Source organism: Cervus canadensis, chromosome 4 (assembly GCF_019320065.1).
Source record: "Cervus canadensis isolate Bull #8, Minnesota chromosome 4, ASM1932006v1, whole genome shotgun sequence".
Taxonomy (NCBI): domain Eukaryota; kingdom Metazoa; phylum Chordata; class Mammalia; order Artiodactyla; family Cervidae; genus Cervus; species Cervus canadensis.
In genome coordinates this window covers 81,202,637-81,220,909 of record NC_057389.1, presented here as the reverse complement: position 1 = coordinate 81,220,909, position 18,273 = coordinate 81,202,637, and the positions used below count along the sequence as shown (strand labels likewise).

General features: G+C 36.3%; 1 protein-coding gene across 1 annotated transcript in view; it reads right to left on the bottom strand.

The window, feature by feature from the left end:
- Positions 1 to 18,273, bottom strand: part of CCDC192 (coiled-coil domain containing 192) — a 181,842-nt gene that overhangs the window by 142,658 nt on the left and 20,911 nt on the right. Inside the window, exon 4 of the mRNA XM_043467572.1 lies at positions 651 to 782. Within this exon, the coding sequence (XP_043323507.1) occupies positions 651 to 782 (132 nt within the window). The remainder of the gene's footprint in view (positions 1 to 650; positions 783 to 18,273) is intronic.

Genomic DNA, 18,273 nt, shown 5'->3' with positions numbered 1-18,273 from the left:
GCTTGATGTACTGCAGATAATGTTAACCTACCTTATATCACATCACATATACATACATGTGGGACCCAATGAATTGGTCTCTGCCTTTGGAATATATGGATATGTTTTAATGTGAAGATATATATACCTATATATAGATACAGGTTACCTGTCTATCCATCCCTCTATCACAAAAGCAGATACAAAACAACATGGGGTGAACAAGAGATACATTTACATTATGACACATATATAAATGTCCTGAGATTCAGAGAGTGGTAACTTCTTATAAAGTAATTTATTAAAAGTCTATGAAAAATGTTTTGATCAACTTCTTTCACTACCCAGAAAGAAGCTATTGCTTGATTAAGTTCAATTGAAAACTAAGAAACATTTGTATAGTCAATATCACTTATAAAATAAATAAAATATTCACTTAATATGATTCAAAAGAATACATATCAAACTTAAAAATATCACCAAGAAAGTTCATTTTTGTATGTGAATATTCTATCAGGAAATACAGTTACATTGAGCAAATACAAAAACTGTGATTTACCATCTTGAACTTAAATATGAACTTCCAGCCCAGCCAGAAATAACTACAGGATTGTCAGCTCATATGTTTAGGTAACTTTTAAAATAAAGATTATTCTTCTTCTATGACATACCTGGTCTTTTGCAAGAACCATTTTTTTGTATGGTTCTCCACTGTCTTCTCTACAGTCCAGAGCTTCTAGCTTTTTCTCCAGCCAGGAAACTTGCTCAAGCAGCTTTAATTTTGTTCCTTCCGAGACTGCAAGCTGAAGAAATGTGCTTGTAAGGGTATGGACGTACCATGACTTTTTTAAAGCTTCTTTTATTAAAGTCCAATTAACAAATGAATTGCCTTCCATCAATATCTATTAAATATGAAAATGGCTTTTGAAACATTCTCATAGATGACAAATGCTTAGTAAAGAGAGATAAGGAAATAATTTTGGTTTTATTTATTTTTAATAATAAAGATCTTTCTGGGCAAGAGATGAGACCACATAGTTACAGCAGGCAGAGAGATGTCTAGTACAACAGTCTCAACACTCATCTTTGTTATGTTTCAACATGGTATTTTATTTGTACAGCTGAATCTGAAATCTGTATTGTGGTTTAGATAGGGTTCTTGAAACTTAACTCTGTGCAGGCTACCTGCTTAGTCAGTCAGTCATGTCCGACGCTTTGTGACCCCATGGACTGTAGCCTTCCCCCCAGGCTCCATGGGATTTTCCAGGTAAGAATACTGAAGTGGGTTTCCATTTCCTACTCCAGGGGATCTTCCTGATCCAGGAATAGAACCCACATCTCCTGCATTGGCAGGTAGATTCTTTACCTCTGCGCCTGGGAAACCCCCCAAATACTAGCAAGTTATGCATGCATGCTCAGTCAGTCATGTTCAACTCTTTGTGACCCCACAGGAGGCCACAACTCTCTAGAAAGAGGAGGAATTCTGACTCCCTCCCTTGAATTTTTAGTGCAGCTGTAAAGAATCTGCCTGCGCTGCAGGAGCAGTAGGAGATGCAGGTTCGATCCCTGGGTTGGGAAGGTCTCCTGGAGGAGGGCCTGGCAACCCACTCCAGCATTCTTGCCTGGAGAATCCCATGGACAGAGGAGCCTGGTAAGCTATAGTCCATGGGATCACAAACAGCTGGACACAACTGAAGCAACTCAGCAGCAGCAGCAGTACAGAAAGAGCTGAAGGGAAATGCAGGAATTTCTAGTTAAAGTCAGATGATCAAGGGCTTTTGTTACTGTCATTTAGTCACTAAATCCTGTCCCAGTCTTTGTGACCCTATGGACTGTAACCCGCCAGGCTGCTCTTATAGGATTTCCCAGGCAAGAATCTTGGAATGGGTTGGATTTCCTTCTCCAGGAGAGATCTATGCTAACCATAACCATAAAACGTCTCAAGGTGAGTGTTTTACTGTTTGTAGATTTCTCCTGAGGAGAGTGGTACTTGGATAATCCCTAGTCCCTTAGCTTCCCTGAAGAGTCCCTTGTGATTTTTCTCTCTAGCTCAGCAACAATTTCAGGGAAAGAGCCCCTGGAAAGGGACATATAACCTTGTATTCATTCCAGATCTCGGGCTCTGAGGCATGGCTTATCTCTTAAGTATCTCTTTCATATTATTCCAAGAATTATTGCAAAGTATAACATCTCATCTTGAAAAGGGCAACAAATATTTAGAGACATTTACCAAATGGAGAGGCATTAAGAGGTTAGTCTGCCATGGAAATAAGTTGGGTACGTCACGTATGCTGGTATCCATCCATCCATCCATGCACACAACCCTTCACTCAACAAGTATTTGTCTAGTTGGCTCTCTATGCAGCCATTGTGTTATATGCAGGGATTGATGAAAGCACAACAGGGGAGTCAGAAAGTGAAAGTGGCTCAGTCGTGTCTGACTCTTTGCGACCCCATGGACTATACAGTCCATGGAATTCTCCAGGCCAGAATACTGGAAGGGGTAGCCTTTCCCTTCTCCAGGGGATCTTCCCAACCTGGGGATCAAATCTAGGTCTCCCACATTGCAGGAGTATTTTTTACCAGCTGAGCCACAAGGGTAGCCCAAGAATCCTGGAGTGGGTAGCCTTTCCCTTCTCCAGGGGATCTTCCCAACCCAGGGATCAAACCCAGGTCTCCCACATTGTGGGCAGATTCTTTACCAGCTGAGTCACAAGGGAAGCCCAAAAGTGAGGGTTAGAGGGAACACATATGCCATGAACTGTTGTCTTTGCCTTTCAGCTCTCAGTGACCTGGGAGGCCTGAGGTACTCTGCATGAATACTAATACATCTAATTCTTGGGTGCATGATGGTTTGGAAATGTAATCTGATTTCTCTGAGCACCCTTCCATTTTATCATAGTAGAGTGTAATGGCTGAGGACACAGACTCTGAGACTTTGGGTAAAAGTCTCAGCTTGCTACTTGCTATCTTTGTGATTTGGACAAGTTGCTCAGACTCTCTGGGCTTGACTTTCCCACCTATAAATAGGAATGAGAATACAAAGAATAGTACTTATCTCGTGCATTTGTTTTGAGGTTTATACATGAGTTTACATAAGAGAAACACTTAGAACAATGCCTAGAATAGATCAAACACTCAGTAGTTCCTATTATTATTTCTTCTACATCCTCTCGACTGCAGTAAGCATTCACATAGGTTTTATCCAAATATTAATTATTTATCAAATTATAAAATAAAGTGTCTGAAGATGTCACAGCCTGTATGAGCTGGTTACCCTAAACTCAATTTATGTTTGGTTTGCTCACTTCCTGTAACCACTCTAGTCTTCAGGGAAAAGTCCTCTCTAAATTTGATGTATTTTTTTTAATCTCAAATATATTCTTTCTCAGTCTGTCCCATTTTGTTCCCATAACCTGAATAATTGATCCAGTCACCATCTGCTTATCTTTCTTTTAAATCTATCTCCTATTGTTTTTAGGTCTTTATTCATTTGCTCAACAGATATTCATGTAGTCACTCATTGCTAAAAAAATATGTTGGATCTTTATTATATATAAGCTTTGGAGGTAAAAAATAAAGGTGATATTGTTTGTATTTTCAAAATTTACTCAGAAAAGCAGACAATTTAAAAGCTATTCCATAATATGAATGTATATAGATGAATAATAATATTAGTACTCCTTAATACTTACCAGGTACTTAGTACATATCAGATATTCTGAGAAACTTTTGTTTTCATATTTATTTCAGTTAAGCTTCATACTCATTTTACAGCTAAGGAAATTCAATAAGGTTGTATAACTTGTCTAAGGACATAGATAGTAAATATTGGAACCCAAGTGTTCAGTCGTGGACATTAGGTATGACTCCCTAAGCCCAAGTCTGACCCCAAAAGTGGGGCCTGATAATCATGACAATCCCATTCGCTTTCCTTCCATCCATTTTCCTCCCATTGGTTTAGGAATCAAGGCCTAAACCAATCAGATCCTGGCTCTTCTCTGGCAACAGTTAATGTGTAGGAAATATGACCTAGTTTGCACCACCCACGCTGGGCCAGGAGGAACTTTGATGATTTGGAGAAGCACTTTCTCTTATCCACAGACATGAATGCTACCATAGCCATCCTACAAACATCCAGGAAACCGGTTATATAACAAAGCCACTCTCTGAATGGAAGTGTGGACAACAGAACAAACCTGGGTCATGTTGACACTACTGAAATGTTTTTTCAACTAATTTTGAAGCATCTCCGACCTTGGGACTTACCCTTAGTGAGTTTATAAGTTTCCTTTTTGATTAGACATTGAGTTTTCTCTTATTTGCGACCATAAGCATTCTGCTGATAAATTGTCTGATTCCAAAATTGCATAATCATAACCATAAGTGAGTAAGGTCTATGGAAAAATAGCAACTAACATTTGTTTGGTAGCTACAGCATACCACACATTTTGTTTATTTTTTGTTGTTGTAGTGACTATGTTAAAGATTGGAAGTGAGGTGTTTTCAGGGGCTTTCCCAGTGCTAATAAGAACAGGTTGGATTGGGATCTACGTTGGTCTGTTTCCCACTCTGGGTTCTATAGTATATTCAAACCCTAACTCTGAGGCTGCCTGCAAAGATGAGATCTATGATTTTCCCCCAATCAGGTGGCTTTCAGCACTTTTTCTCTGTGTGTTCACTTATTTACCTGAAGGAAATTTATTTTCCTTTTTCCTAAGACTTGAGAAAACTCTGTCCTGCCATCTCAGCCCCTTTTTATATACACACCAACCCCATCTCTTTGCTCTCCTCTTTTAATAGATTTCTGTCTGAATATCCCTTTGGCTCATTTAGCTCAGATTCAGCTTATCTCTAAGAACTCTTGACATGGAATCACAATATCTATATTTTAGGCCTGACCCCACAACCCTCTGATGTTATGACCTATGAGCCTATAATAAAATTTTACTATGGCACTTTGCTATGTTTTTACAGGGTAGTTCTCCAGTCATATGTATTCTAACTAGGTTATAAATTTCCCAGAAGGATGAATGGGGAGAATTCTGTCAAAATTTATAACAAAATTCAGTCAAATTGGCCAGAAATAATATTTGCTAAGAACATTCCATTTATTAACTTTTTAAATGATGTTTTCATTTTCATATGTTTCATAATCTCACAAAAGCAGGATAAAGGGATCTTATTATCTCTGCCTCATGTGGATACATTGAGGCAAGAACTAATGTTGGATTGCATTAAATAATGATGAAACTGTTTATTAGCATAAGACTACTGATATTCCCCCAGCCCTTTTGAAAATGACCTGCCAGATAAGACTGATAATCTAAAAGGAAAGAACAGAAAAAATGAAAGAAAATAAAATGAAATAAGATAATTGAATATACTCTATTGCTGAGTTGCAAGGTAATAGCTACCATTTTGAATTCACTCCATTGTTTTGATTAGAGTTGTAGAACTTTTCAAAATTTAGTTTTCAATTCAGGAAGCTCTTAGGAATGCTGCTTAAATTCAAATTCAAATGATAGAATGGAAAACAAGGTATCAAAGAAAGTAAGAGGAAACCTAAGTTAGTAGCTGCAAGATATCCCAATTGAATTTAAAAACTCTAGGGGCCTTGGGCACTACTTCCTTTTTATTGCTTTTGTTTTTTCTTTTTTCTTTTTCTTTTTTCATAGGAACTGCTTAGTTTTACAGTTACTCGTTTGAAAGAGAATAAAGATAAAAGCTCAGTCCAACTTAGTATCAGATATCTGCTTATAAAAAGAGAGTAGAAATGCATTATTCTCTAAATAATCAATTTCTATATTTCCTAACCAGCTATCTGTGCTGGAACAAATGGTTCACATGATGTTGGGAGACTAATATTCTTCCTTTGATTTTTGAAGAGTCGGCCCCTTCCCTTCTGCCTGATTCTAACAAATTTAGGGGGAGGAGATGATTTTAAAAGCATGAACAACATTTGACATAAGAATTATGTAAGACAAAGGAGCAACTTTCATATTATACATTTGAGGCTATATAAATCCACCAAAATACTCAACTTTAATATATACCTCGGTATTCAATAGAAGATCACCATAAAGGTAATGCAATATCATTAAAAGTCAAAGGAAGATAAACTGTATTCATTGCACAGCTTATTGATGCAGTCAAGAAAGTGTATTGATACATTTCATATTAATATTCAAGATGAAAGTCAAAACAAAATGACTTGCACTTCAAAATGATGGCAGAATAAAAGCTCTAGGAATTGGTTCTCCCACTTAAATAATTTCTGAGCTGGCAAGAACTGTCAGAACCAACATTTATTAGCTCTGGATTCTAGTAGAATACTTTCAGTATCTAGGAAAGTACTTGATGAACAAAGATGCTGTCATTCAAGGAAATCTCTGTCAGGTCATTGGCTAACTGCAGAGGCAGTGGAATAGGAGACTTTTTAGTAACCACACAAGACAAAAATTATGGTCTCTGCAAAATTAGTTCGGAAAAGTAACTAAACAAACATACAAACTGTGGAGGAGGGAAGAATTGTATACAGTCTTGGGGAGGGAGAAAGAATCTGATTTCCAGAGTTACTGTATTATAATATTCAAAATGTCTAGTTCTCAACAAACAAGTACAAAGATCACAAAGTAAAGTATGGCTCATTTATTGGAAAAAAATTAATCAATGAAAACTATCCATGAAGAAGCCTAGGCATTGAACTTTTGGACTTAATGAATGAATACTTTAAAATAAGTGTCTTAAATATCCTCAAAGAGCTGAAAGAAACCATGAACAAAGAAGTAAAGGAAATAAGAATGATACACGTACAGGTAGAAAATATATGAAGGGATAAAAATTATAAAAAGAAACTAAGTAGAAATTCTGAAGTTAGGAAACAAAATAGTTGAAATGAAGAAAATTACTGAAATTGTTCAATAGCAGATATAAGCTGGAAGATGACAGAATCAAGAAAACTTGAAGACAGGACAACTGAAATTACCTGATGTAAGGAGCAGGAAGAAGAAGGAATACAGAGAAGTGAACAGAGCCTCAGAGATTGATGGACACTATGGAAAGCTACCAAGTATTCCGACGTACATTATAGGAGCAGATAACTAAAGAAGATGCAGAAAAGGGAAAGGGAATTTAAATGGCACACAAAAATCAAGCACAAAAGAAAGCAGCATGGAGGAATTGAGTAACAAATAGATGTAAACTACAGAGAAAGCAAATAGCAAAATGGCAGAATCATGTCCTCTATTATCAGTAGTATTTTAAAAGTAAATGGATTAGACCCAGCAAATAAATGACAGTGACTAGAACAATGAATTAAGAAATGTGATCTAAGTATACACATACACTTTTACTAGAGTAACTTCCACCTCTAAGAAACGAATAGTGAAAGGATAAAAAAGATATTCCATTCACATTGTAGCCAAAGAGAGCTGGCGTGGCTATACTAATATCAGAGAACATCAAATAGATGCCAAGTCAGATTTTTACAGAATACAGGGATATTATATATTGATAAAAGGGTTAATTTATCAAAATTATAAATATACATGCATCAAACAACAGACCCCCCATATATGAAACAACCATTAACAGAATTTAAGGGAGAAATAAATAGTAATAGTCATAGGGTAGGGACTTCAATATCCTACTTTTAATAATGGATAGGAAGTGTACGCAGAAGATCAAGAGCAAATAGAATTGATCAACACTACAAACAAGCTAGATCTAACAGACATATTCATGATAATCCATCCAACAATAAAATACACAGTCTTCTCAAGTGCTCAGGGCACGTTCTCCAGGATAGACCATATATATTAGGCCGCAAAATAATTCTAAATAAGTTTAAAAGGATTGAAATTATACAAAGTAGCTTCGCCCATCACAATGGAATAAATCTAGAAATTAATGACAAAAGGAAAACTGAGACATTTGAAAATAAATGGAAATAGCACATTCTTACAGAATCAATGGGTCAAAGAAAAAAATCACAAGGGAAATTAAATATCTGGAGATAAAAAGAAAAATGCAAGAATGACATACTGAGGCTTAGAGGATGCAGTGAAGACAGTGCCAGAGGGAAACCTATAGATGAAACATGTACATTAAAAAAGGAGAACTATGTCAAATCAGCAACCTAACTTCATACCTTGAAGTTAGAACTTGAAGAAAAAGAGAAAACAACCCAGAGTCAGTAGGAGGAAATAATAAACATTAAGTCAGAGATAAAACAGAATAGAAAAACAATAGAGAAAAATCAATGAAACCAAAAAGTTGGTTCTTGGAAGTGATCAACAAAGTTGACAAATCTTTAATTATATTAACAAAAAATAAAAGAAAAAAATGATTAAAAACAAGTAAAACTAGGGATATTACTACCAACCTTAAAGAAATTTAAAAGATTATGAGTGAATACTGTGAATAATTGGATGCAAACCAACTATATTATCTAGATGAAATGAACAAATTCCTAGGAAGACATAAGTTGCCAAAACTGATTCAAGAAAATTTGAAAATCTCGACAGACCTGTAGCAAGTAAAGAGATTGAATCTTTAATCAACATCTTTCAACTAAGTCCAAGATCAGATGGCTTCACTGTGAGTTCATCAAACATTTTAAGAACAGTAAACACTAATTTCACACAAACCCATTTAAAAAACAGAAAAGGAGACTACTTCCTAACACATTGCCCTAATATCAAAGTCACAAAAAGATACTGTTAAAAAAAGTATAAACCCATATCACCTAAGAATATAGATGCAAAACTCCTCAGCAAAAATAGTAGCAAACTGGGCCCAAAAGGACATTCATTACAAAGAGTATGCATCATGAATAAATGGAATTTATCACAAGGATGCTAGGGCAGACCAACATTAAAAAAACCCACAATTACTATAACATAATACATTAATAGAATAAAGGAAAAATACAATATGTTCATCTCAACAGATGGCGGAAAATTATTTGACAGAATTCATGATATGATAGAAACAGCAAACTAGGAATAGAAGAAAGCCTTCTCAATGTGGTAAAGAGTATTTATGAAAAAACCCACAACTAACATCATATTCAGTGTTGAAAAATGGAAAGCTTTCCCCTTAAGATCAAGAACAAGACAAGAATGCCTGCTTTCTCCACTGCTTATTCAACTTTGTATTGAGAGTTCTACTCAAACCAAATAAGGTAGAAAAAGAAAAAAATATCTAAACGGGAAATCAGAAATAAAACTATTTCTGTATGAAGATGACATGATTCTGTATATAGAAAATTTCAAACAATCCTCAAAAAAAACTACTAGAGCTAATCAATGAATCTAGTAGAGTTTCAGGGTATAAGATAAACATATAAAAATTAATTTGGGTTGTTATACACCTGTGTTTTAAAATGTAGACTAATTATTATTAAGGTATAGTGAGGTTAACAGATACGGAGTTGATCACCATCGGAAAGATAGTTTGTTACAGCCCCCAAGAGGAGGGGCATGACACAGCATGAGGAGGGCAACGATATGGAGGGGACATTTATAAATTAAAGGGTCAGTCAGGAGTAGAGGAAGCAAGAGGAAAATGCGGACAAGAACATTTATTGTAGTTTCCATGGGAAGGAACACGTGAGTAAAGATAATCAGGGTTAGGATTAGCTAGTTTGGATAATTTCAATGGGCTCTGGAACACTGAGGTTGTCCCTACTTGGTACCTGTACCTGGGGTAATTAGAGCAGAGGAATAGTGGCCCTGTGTTTGGGTTGGTCAGTCGTATATGAAAGGCACATTTACAGAGAAGTCTTTCACTATTTCTAGGAACTGATTGGCAAGCATTGTGAGGGTAGGGGCAGTCCCTCCAGGGTCAGCAAGGCCCTGGATATCAAGTCATCTGAATTTTTTTTAAAGGCATGATTAATACAACCAGCAATGAGTAATCCAAAAAAGAAATACAACAGTTCCATTCACAGTGGTATCAAAAGAATAAGCTACCAAGAAATAAATTTTTTATCGAGGAGGTGAAAGAGTGATACACTGAAAATTACACAACATTGCTGAAATAAATTAAAGAAAACCTAAATGAAAATATCTTGTGTTTGCGTGTTGCAAAATCTAATATTGTTAAAACTCCCCAAAACTAACTACAGATTCAGTGCACTCCCTACTAAAATTTAATAGCTTTCTTTGTAAAAATGGAAAAGCCAGTCCTCAAATTCATATGGAATCTCAAGGACCCAGAATAGCCAAAACAATCAATTCATAATAAAAAAGAAAGAAATTGGAGGACTCACACTTCCCAATTTCAAAATGTACTACAAAGCTATAGTAATTAAAAACAGTGTCAATGTTGGTATAAAGATACATAAATAGAACAATGGAATAGAACTGAGAATTCAGAAATAAACCTAAACATCTACGGCCAGTTGGTTTTCAACAGGAGTGCAAAGACCATATCATAGGTAAAGAAGAGTTTCTTCACAAATGGTGCTGGGACAACTGTATAGACACTTACAAAAAAGATGAAATTTCACCCCTTCCTCACTCCATAAACAAAAATTGACTAAACATGGATCTATATAAGAGGAAAACTATAAAACTTTCAGAAGAAATCAGGAGAAAATCTTCAAGATCTTGGATTTGAAAATGGATTATTTGATACTGAAAGCAGGAGCAACAAAATACAAAATAGTTAAATTGGACTTCATCAGAATTAAACATTTTTGTGCAGGAAAGAACATTATCAAGAAAGTGACAAGATAACCTATAGCATGAGAAAAAAAATTTACAAATCATATGTCTGATACAGATTTAGTATGAAGAATGTACAATATAAAGAACTCTTACAACCCAACAACAAAAATACAAATGACCCAATTAAAAATGGGCAAAGGACTTCAACAGACATTTCTCGAAAGATGATACACAAATGGCCAATAGACACAAGGAAAGATGTTTGAAAGTATGCCTAGTACCAGGTAGACATTAGCATGTGCCCAGGAAAATCACGGCATCTCTCCAAGGAATTGTAGCAGAGTACAACATCTGCTCGTGCCCATCCACAAGGACAAGAATGTCCAGTTGGTCTGAGGACACTGCAAAGGTCAGCAAATCACCAACGTGGTCCAGCTGTGCAGGAAAAAGGAATAGGTCATCTACCTTGATCAGATGCAGTGTGAGAGGGCAAATGACCCTATGGCTATTCCCCAGAGCGAGGTTGTTTTCCACAGAATTAAACCAAAGACCAAGAAAAAAATTCTTGTACACAAAGCCATATCTGAATTAGTTCGAAAAGATAAAAAATAAGTATAAGGAATAACTTATTGTGAAAATGAAAAAATGAAACAAACTGTTGTGAAACCATGGTTTAACTGAAGATGTTTAGCCTAGTGTGTATTTCTTTGCAGTTTTACAAGATGTCTCTAATATTTCATTTCCTTTCCATTTTGTTATTGATATGTGGCACTATAAATCTGCTTTTGCAGTTGCGATTAATGATTGCATGAATAAAACTGGGCACTTCCTAATTTAAAAAAAACTCAACATAAGCAGTCATTAATTAAGGAAATGCAGATTAAAAACCACAATGAGATGTCACTTCACAGCCACTATGATGGCTATTTTTTTTAAATTTTATATTGGAGTATTTGATCAATAATGTTAGTTGCAGGTGTACAGCAAAGTGATTCATTCTATTCTTTTTCAAATTCTTTTCCCATTTAGGTTATTACAGGATATTGGGCAGAGTTCTCTGTATAGAAGGTCCTTGTTGCTTATCTGTTTCAAATATAGCATGCGTATAGGTCTGTGATTTAAAAAATAGGAAGTACTGGTAAAGATGTAGAGAAATAAGAACGCTTGTATGTTGCTAGAGGGAATGTATGATGGTATAGATGTTGTTAGAAACAGTTTTGTGATTCATCAAAGAGCTAAAAATAGAATTACTATTATACAGATTGTATGGTCCAATAATTTCACTCCTAGGGTATGTACCAAAGAGAAATGAAAGCATATATCCACACAGAAACTTGTATACAAATGTTCATAGCAGCATTATTTTCAAAAGCTAAAAGGTAGAAACTAAATATCTGTTAACAAATGAATAAACAAATTGTGTTGTATACATACAATGAAAAATATTATTCAATCATAAAAAGGAATGCATTATTGATACTTCCTACAACTTTTTTTTTCTTTTTTTTTTCATTTATTCATTGCAGTGGGTTTTGTCATACATTGACATGACTTCCTACAACTTGAACGAATATTGAAAAGATTTTGCCAACAGGAGGAAACCAGACACAAAAGATCACATGTTGTATGATTCCTTTTGTAGGAAATGCCCAGAATAGATAAGCCCATAGAGATAGAAGCAGATTAGTGGTTGGTTGTCAGGAGATGGGTAGAAGGGATTATGGGGAATCATTACTTAATGGGTAGGAAGTAATTCTTCTGGGATGCAGAAAAATGTTGAAACTCAAGACAGGTTGTGGTTATACAACATTATGAACACACTAAATGCCACTGAACTGTATCCATTTAAAAATGGTTAATTGTATTTATGTGAATTTCACCTCCTTTAAAAGAAAATGAATTTCTGGTTAGCTTTGAATGGTAAAGAAAATTGTCATCATTATGTCCATTTCACTGAATGTTATTACGGGAAAAAAAAAAAACCAAAATTGGATTGGTATAATTTTAGAAGAATGAACTCAAAGTTCACATAGGTACTCAATACTCCTGTGACATCAAAATACTATATTTTCCTGTTGGAAAATATGTATTCTTCCTCTCTGAGAAAACTATTTATTATTCTCCGCTCTTTCCTCAAATATCATTTCATACCTTCTTTCTCATCAAAATTCCCCCTTCATCCCAAATGATCACCTCATCAATAATTCACTGAAAAAAATAGAGGCTGCCAGATAGCTATTCCCTCACTTTCTCATCAGCCAATATATAAACCTTCCTAGAGCAGACTGTACTAATCTCTTTCCCAATGACTGTTTCCCCATTTATCCCTTTCTACCAGACACCCAATTTGGATTAGCCAGCAGCCATGTGTTTAGGGAAGCTTGGTCTTGTCCATTTCCAGCAAATGAATCACTGTTGCTCAGCCAGCCCTGTTGGGCTCCATTCCCAGGTATAAAAGATTATTTTAGGCATGAGCCTGCAATCCAGTAGAGGCCCCTGGAGCATTTAGAAAAGGCTCTTTACCAGATTTTTTTAAAAGATATACAGGAGGAAGAACATATCTTTTTTGCAGGATGTTCTAACTGCATATAATGCTTGGAATTGTTGCAGTTACTGTGTAAGCAAGACAGTCAACACTGAGGATGGGAGAGCAAAGGATGGGTAACACCTGTGTTCTTGTTGACATTCTTGAGCTGTTGAATTAGCAAATTCTGGAACTGCTCCATCTCTGGACTTACTCTTATGTGCGATGATAGCTGGCCTTAACATATTACTTTAATTGGGTTTCTGTTGAAGGAAAAAGCACCCTTACTTAACAAATGGAGAAGCTTTCTTTTATCAAAGGCCAGCCCTTTCACTTGTCTTTGAATCTCATCTTCTCTAATCTGTCAAAAGCCTTTGCTCCTGTAATTTCCATAGCCCCCCAGTTCCCTTCCATTTCTACATTCTCTTTCTCTCTCTTACCCTTTCTGGATGATTCTGCTCAGCATATAAACATGTCATAGTAATTGCAATAAACAAAAGCTGTCTGTTGAACTCTCCCCCACCTCTTCCTCTAATCATCATCCCATTTCTATGCTTCTTTTCCCACTCAAACTTCTTAAAATGATTGTCTACCCACACTGTTGTCACTTTCTTACAGTCTTCTCACTCTTTTTTATTTTCTGAAGGAAAAAAATATTATTGGCTTATATAACTGGGCAATCAGAAGTAGATTTCTGTTTTACTCTCAGCTAGATTCCACAGACGCCAAAGAAATCGTAGTATTCTCCTTTTACCTCTGCACCTTGGTGCTGTTCCTATGTGTTGGCTTCATGATTTCCCAGTGCAGACAAGCCTTCTTCACACATTGGGGAAGATGCTACCTGTCACCTTCCAGGTTCAGGTCCTCAATAGTAAAACAGTGTGTCCTCCAAAAACAAGCTGGAGAAGAACTGTATTTGCCCCACCTGTGTTCATATGGCCACTCCTGGGTTGATCTTTATGGTCAGGAAAATGGGATATCATAATTGATTGGACCTAGGTCATGTGCTTCTATACCATTCCTTCTAATAAGAAATATTGTGGTTGACGGTCCCAGGATTATTAAAAGACTGGAGCCTGAAGGAACTATTCTCCAGAAAAGGTAAACATAAAACAGAAGCCAATTAAAATTCAACCTCTGTGTTCAGCACAATTACATCCTCATGCTCATAAGGATGTGCTTCCCCCAAAATGTTCCTGCCTAAGACCGTGTGTCTATTCTACATTAATCCAAAATGTACTTTCCCTCTCAAAAGGAGACAACCTAAAGTCATATCAAGTTCCTACATCTGGCCTCACATTTTGTGTGTATCTCTCTGAATCAAATCCAGATGAACCTCATCATGATACAGACATGAGACAATTTTTAAAGTACCCTCCCTCATATGCCTAAAGTACAGAGAAAACAGGATAATCATGGTATTATTCTCCTTTAAAGGAGGGGGGAAGGGAAACAATTTACAGTTGTCATAGGCCATTGAAAGCATCACATTCTGTCAGTCAGCAATAATAAGGCCTATCCTGGTGATGCAATGAGTGGAGGTGGAAGTTTCTGGTCTGTTTGATTCTGTTTCTAACCCCTGGGAGCCTTCTTTGTCCTTTTCTTCCATGGTCACAGTCAAGAAGAAAGCTAGAAGGCATGCCTTTGGTAGGGGGTGTACTATGTTTTAGTTTTGGGTGTATCACTAATTCCTCTTCTTGTCAAGACCATTTCAGTTACATTACAGAAAACTAATGTAAATTGGTTTCCATTAACAAGATAATTAATTGGTTCATTTAAATGAAAAGTAGAGGCACCCCTAAATTCTGAGTCTTAAATTAGATCCTCAGAATTCCCTGCCTTCCTCCCTCTCTCTCTCCTAACCTCTCTCCCTTTTATGCTACAGAGGAAAAATTCCCTGTGACTGTGAAGAGGGCTACCCTGGATTATTTCCCTCTCCTAATGTCTGTTCTTCACCTCCGCCCCCCGCCCCCACTACTCTACTAAAACTGATTGTGCTAGGTTGCCTGTGAGTCTCATTTTTCCAAATGCAATGTACCCATCTGGGGCCATCTTTTTCAGTAGCCCAGTAAAATATTACATGTTTCAGGATGCCATGCCTCATGAAACACTGTCTTCTTACTGCTTCCAGAACACGCGTCTCTGGATTTCTTCCTGATTCTTAGTTCCCTTGGCTAGATTGTCATTGTTTTCCACTTCTCCAAATATAAAAATCTGAAAGTCCTAGCAGATCTCATTAGGTGTCATGGTTGAAACACTAGTCATACACCTGTTTAAGGCTCCCAATTTTGCTACATACACCACTTAGCTTATATATCCAACAACCTACTTAATATTGTCACTTGAATACTTACTAGGCAACCAACAATTTATGCCTTCATTAAAAAAGAATGAAATGATGCCATTTGCAGCAACATGGATGCATCTAGAGATTATTATACTAAGTCAGAAAGAGAAAGACAGATACCATGTAACATCATTTATATGTGGAATCTAAAATATGACACAAGTGCACTTATCTACAAGACAGAGACAGACTCACAGACACAGAGACAGACCTGTGGCTGCCAAAGGGGAGAAGGGGTGAGGGAGGTGTGGATTGGGAGTTTGGGGTTAGCAGATGCAAAGTATTACACCAGAATGGACAAACAGTAAGGTCCTTCTGTATTGCATAGGGGACTATGTTCAATATCCTGGAACACTGTAATGGAAAGGAATATGGGAAGAATATACATATATATCTGAATCATATTGTATAGCGGAAATAAACACAACATTGTAGATCAACTATACTTCAATAAAATAAATTCTAAGAAAGGATGAATAGATTCCAAATTAACTCCTCATATTCTATAGCTTCCCAGGACTTCCCTCTTCTTAATAAATGGAACCATTTATTAATGGTTCCCAAGTCATCCATATGTTTAAGCCACAGGTATATTTAAAACTTCTCTTTCTTTCACCGTCTACTCAATCCTTCATAGAGGACAATTATTAAAACCACCTCATTAAGTAGTGTGAATTGTTATGTTTATCTCCTCTTGTTGGTTCTCTTAGTTTATCTCCTCCACAATCCACACCCACATACACAGCAATAAATATTGTAGAAGAGGTTTCCAGTGTCACTCAAAAACCACTCAAAAACAAATTGAGTCTTGGCAACCCTTGCAGAACTCACGCTACAGAGAGGAGTGACTATTTAAAGACAAAGGCTTCCCTTGTGCTAAAAGTTTTGCAAGCTGAGTTGGACTAGTACTACAAGCGACTAAATTCCCTGGCAATAAATAAATAACTGAGGCAAGCTCTGTAAAAATTACCTATCCTACCTGTGGAATGGGCAAGAACCCCTGTGTCTGAAGATACTTTCAGGTCACAGAACTGGTTTGGTCTCTTTCCAGTTTTACAGCTAAAAGCAAACAACAAATTCCTCATCCTACCCTCATCCTAGACAAAACAGACTTTTACATTTATTAACATTTCTGCTTTTAACAAGTTATTTCTAGCCATTCCTAGGTTTATGCACATCTTAATATAGACTTCCCAAGTCTTTAATTTAGAAGCATGGTTACCTCCTGTTTTAGTTTGTGGGGGCCACTGTTAGGGTACCACAAACTGAGTGGCTTAAATATACATTTATTATCTCACTGCCTTAGAGGCCAGAAGTTCAAAATCAAGCGTCAGTAGGGTTCGTTCCTTCTAAGGGCTGTGATAGGGCATCTCTTCTATGTCTCTTTTCTGGCTTCTGGCAGTCTGTGGTATTCCTTGGCTTCTAGAAGCATGACTTTGGTCTCTGCAGCTTCATCTTTGCATGACTTCTCTCTGTATGTTTGTGTCCAAATTTCCACTTTTCTAAGGATGCAGCCTTATTGGATTAGGAGCCTATCCTACTCCAACATGTCCTCATTTTAACTAATTACATCTGCAAAAACCATATTGCCAAATAAAGTTGTGTTCTGAGATACTAGGAGTTAAACCTTCAACGTTTGAAATTGGAAGGGACCAAATTTAACCATAATACCCCCAAGTTGGGGTAGGGCAAAGCAGGGAACTCTGAGGAGTGAAGAAACATTTATTTAAACTCTGAATGGAAATACAAATACTCACCAAAAAGTCAATTGATAGTTAAAATATAATGTTAGGGATCCAGGCAAAGAGATTCCTAAGATCCATTTAATCTCCAAGTATGTCCTCTGGGTCATATGAATATATAATTTTTCAATGTCTATGAGTTTATTTCTGTTTTTTAAATAAGTTTATTTGCATCATTTTTTTTTTTAGATTCCATGTATAAGTGATATCACATGATATTTTTTCTCTGCCCAACTTATTTAATTTAATAGGACAATCTCTAGGTCCATTCATGTTACTGCAAATGGCATTATTTCATTCTGTTCTATGGCTGAGTAATGTTCCTGTGCATGCGTGTGTATCACATCTTCTTTATCCATTCATCTGTCCATGGGCATTTAGGTTGCTTCTGTGTATTGGCTATTGGAAATATTGCTGCTATGAACAAGGGGGTGCGTGTACATTTTCAAACTCAAGTTTTTGTTTTTCCCAGATACATGCCCAAGAGTAAGATTACTGAATCATATGGCAACTTTGTTTGTAATTTGTTAAGGAACCTTCATTCTGCTCTCCATAGTGGTTGTACCCATTTGCATTCCCACCAACAGTTTGAGAGGGTTCTCTTTTCTCTACATCCTCTCCTCTCCAGCATTTATTATTTGCAGACTTTTTGATAATGCCCATTATGATTGGTGTGATACCTCATTATAATTTTGACTTGTATCTCTCTAATCATTAACAGTGTTGAGCATCTTTTCATGTGCCTGTTGCCCATCTCTATATCTTTCTTGGAGAAATGTCTTCTTAGGTCTTTCATTCATTTTTTTTTAATTGGGTTGTTTGTTTTGTTGATATTGAGCTCTATGACCTTTTGTATATTTTGGAAATTAATCTGGTCTTACATTTAGATCTTTAGTCTATTTTGCATTTAATTTTGCATATGGTGTTAGGGAATGCTTTGATTTTAATCTTTTACATGTAGCTGTCCAGTTTTCCCAGCACCACTACTTGAAGAGACTGCCTTTT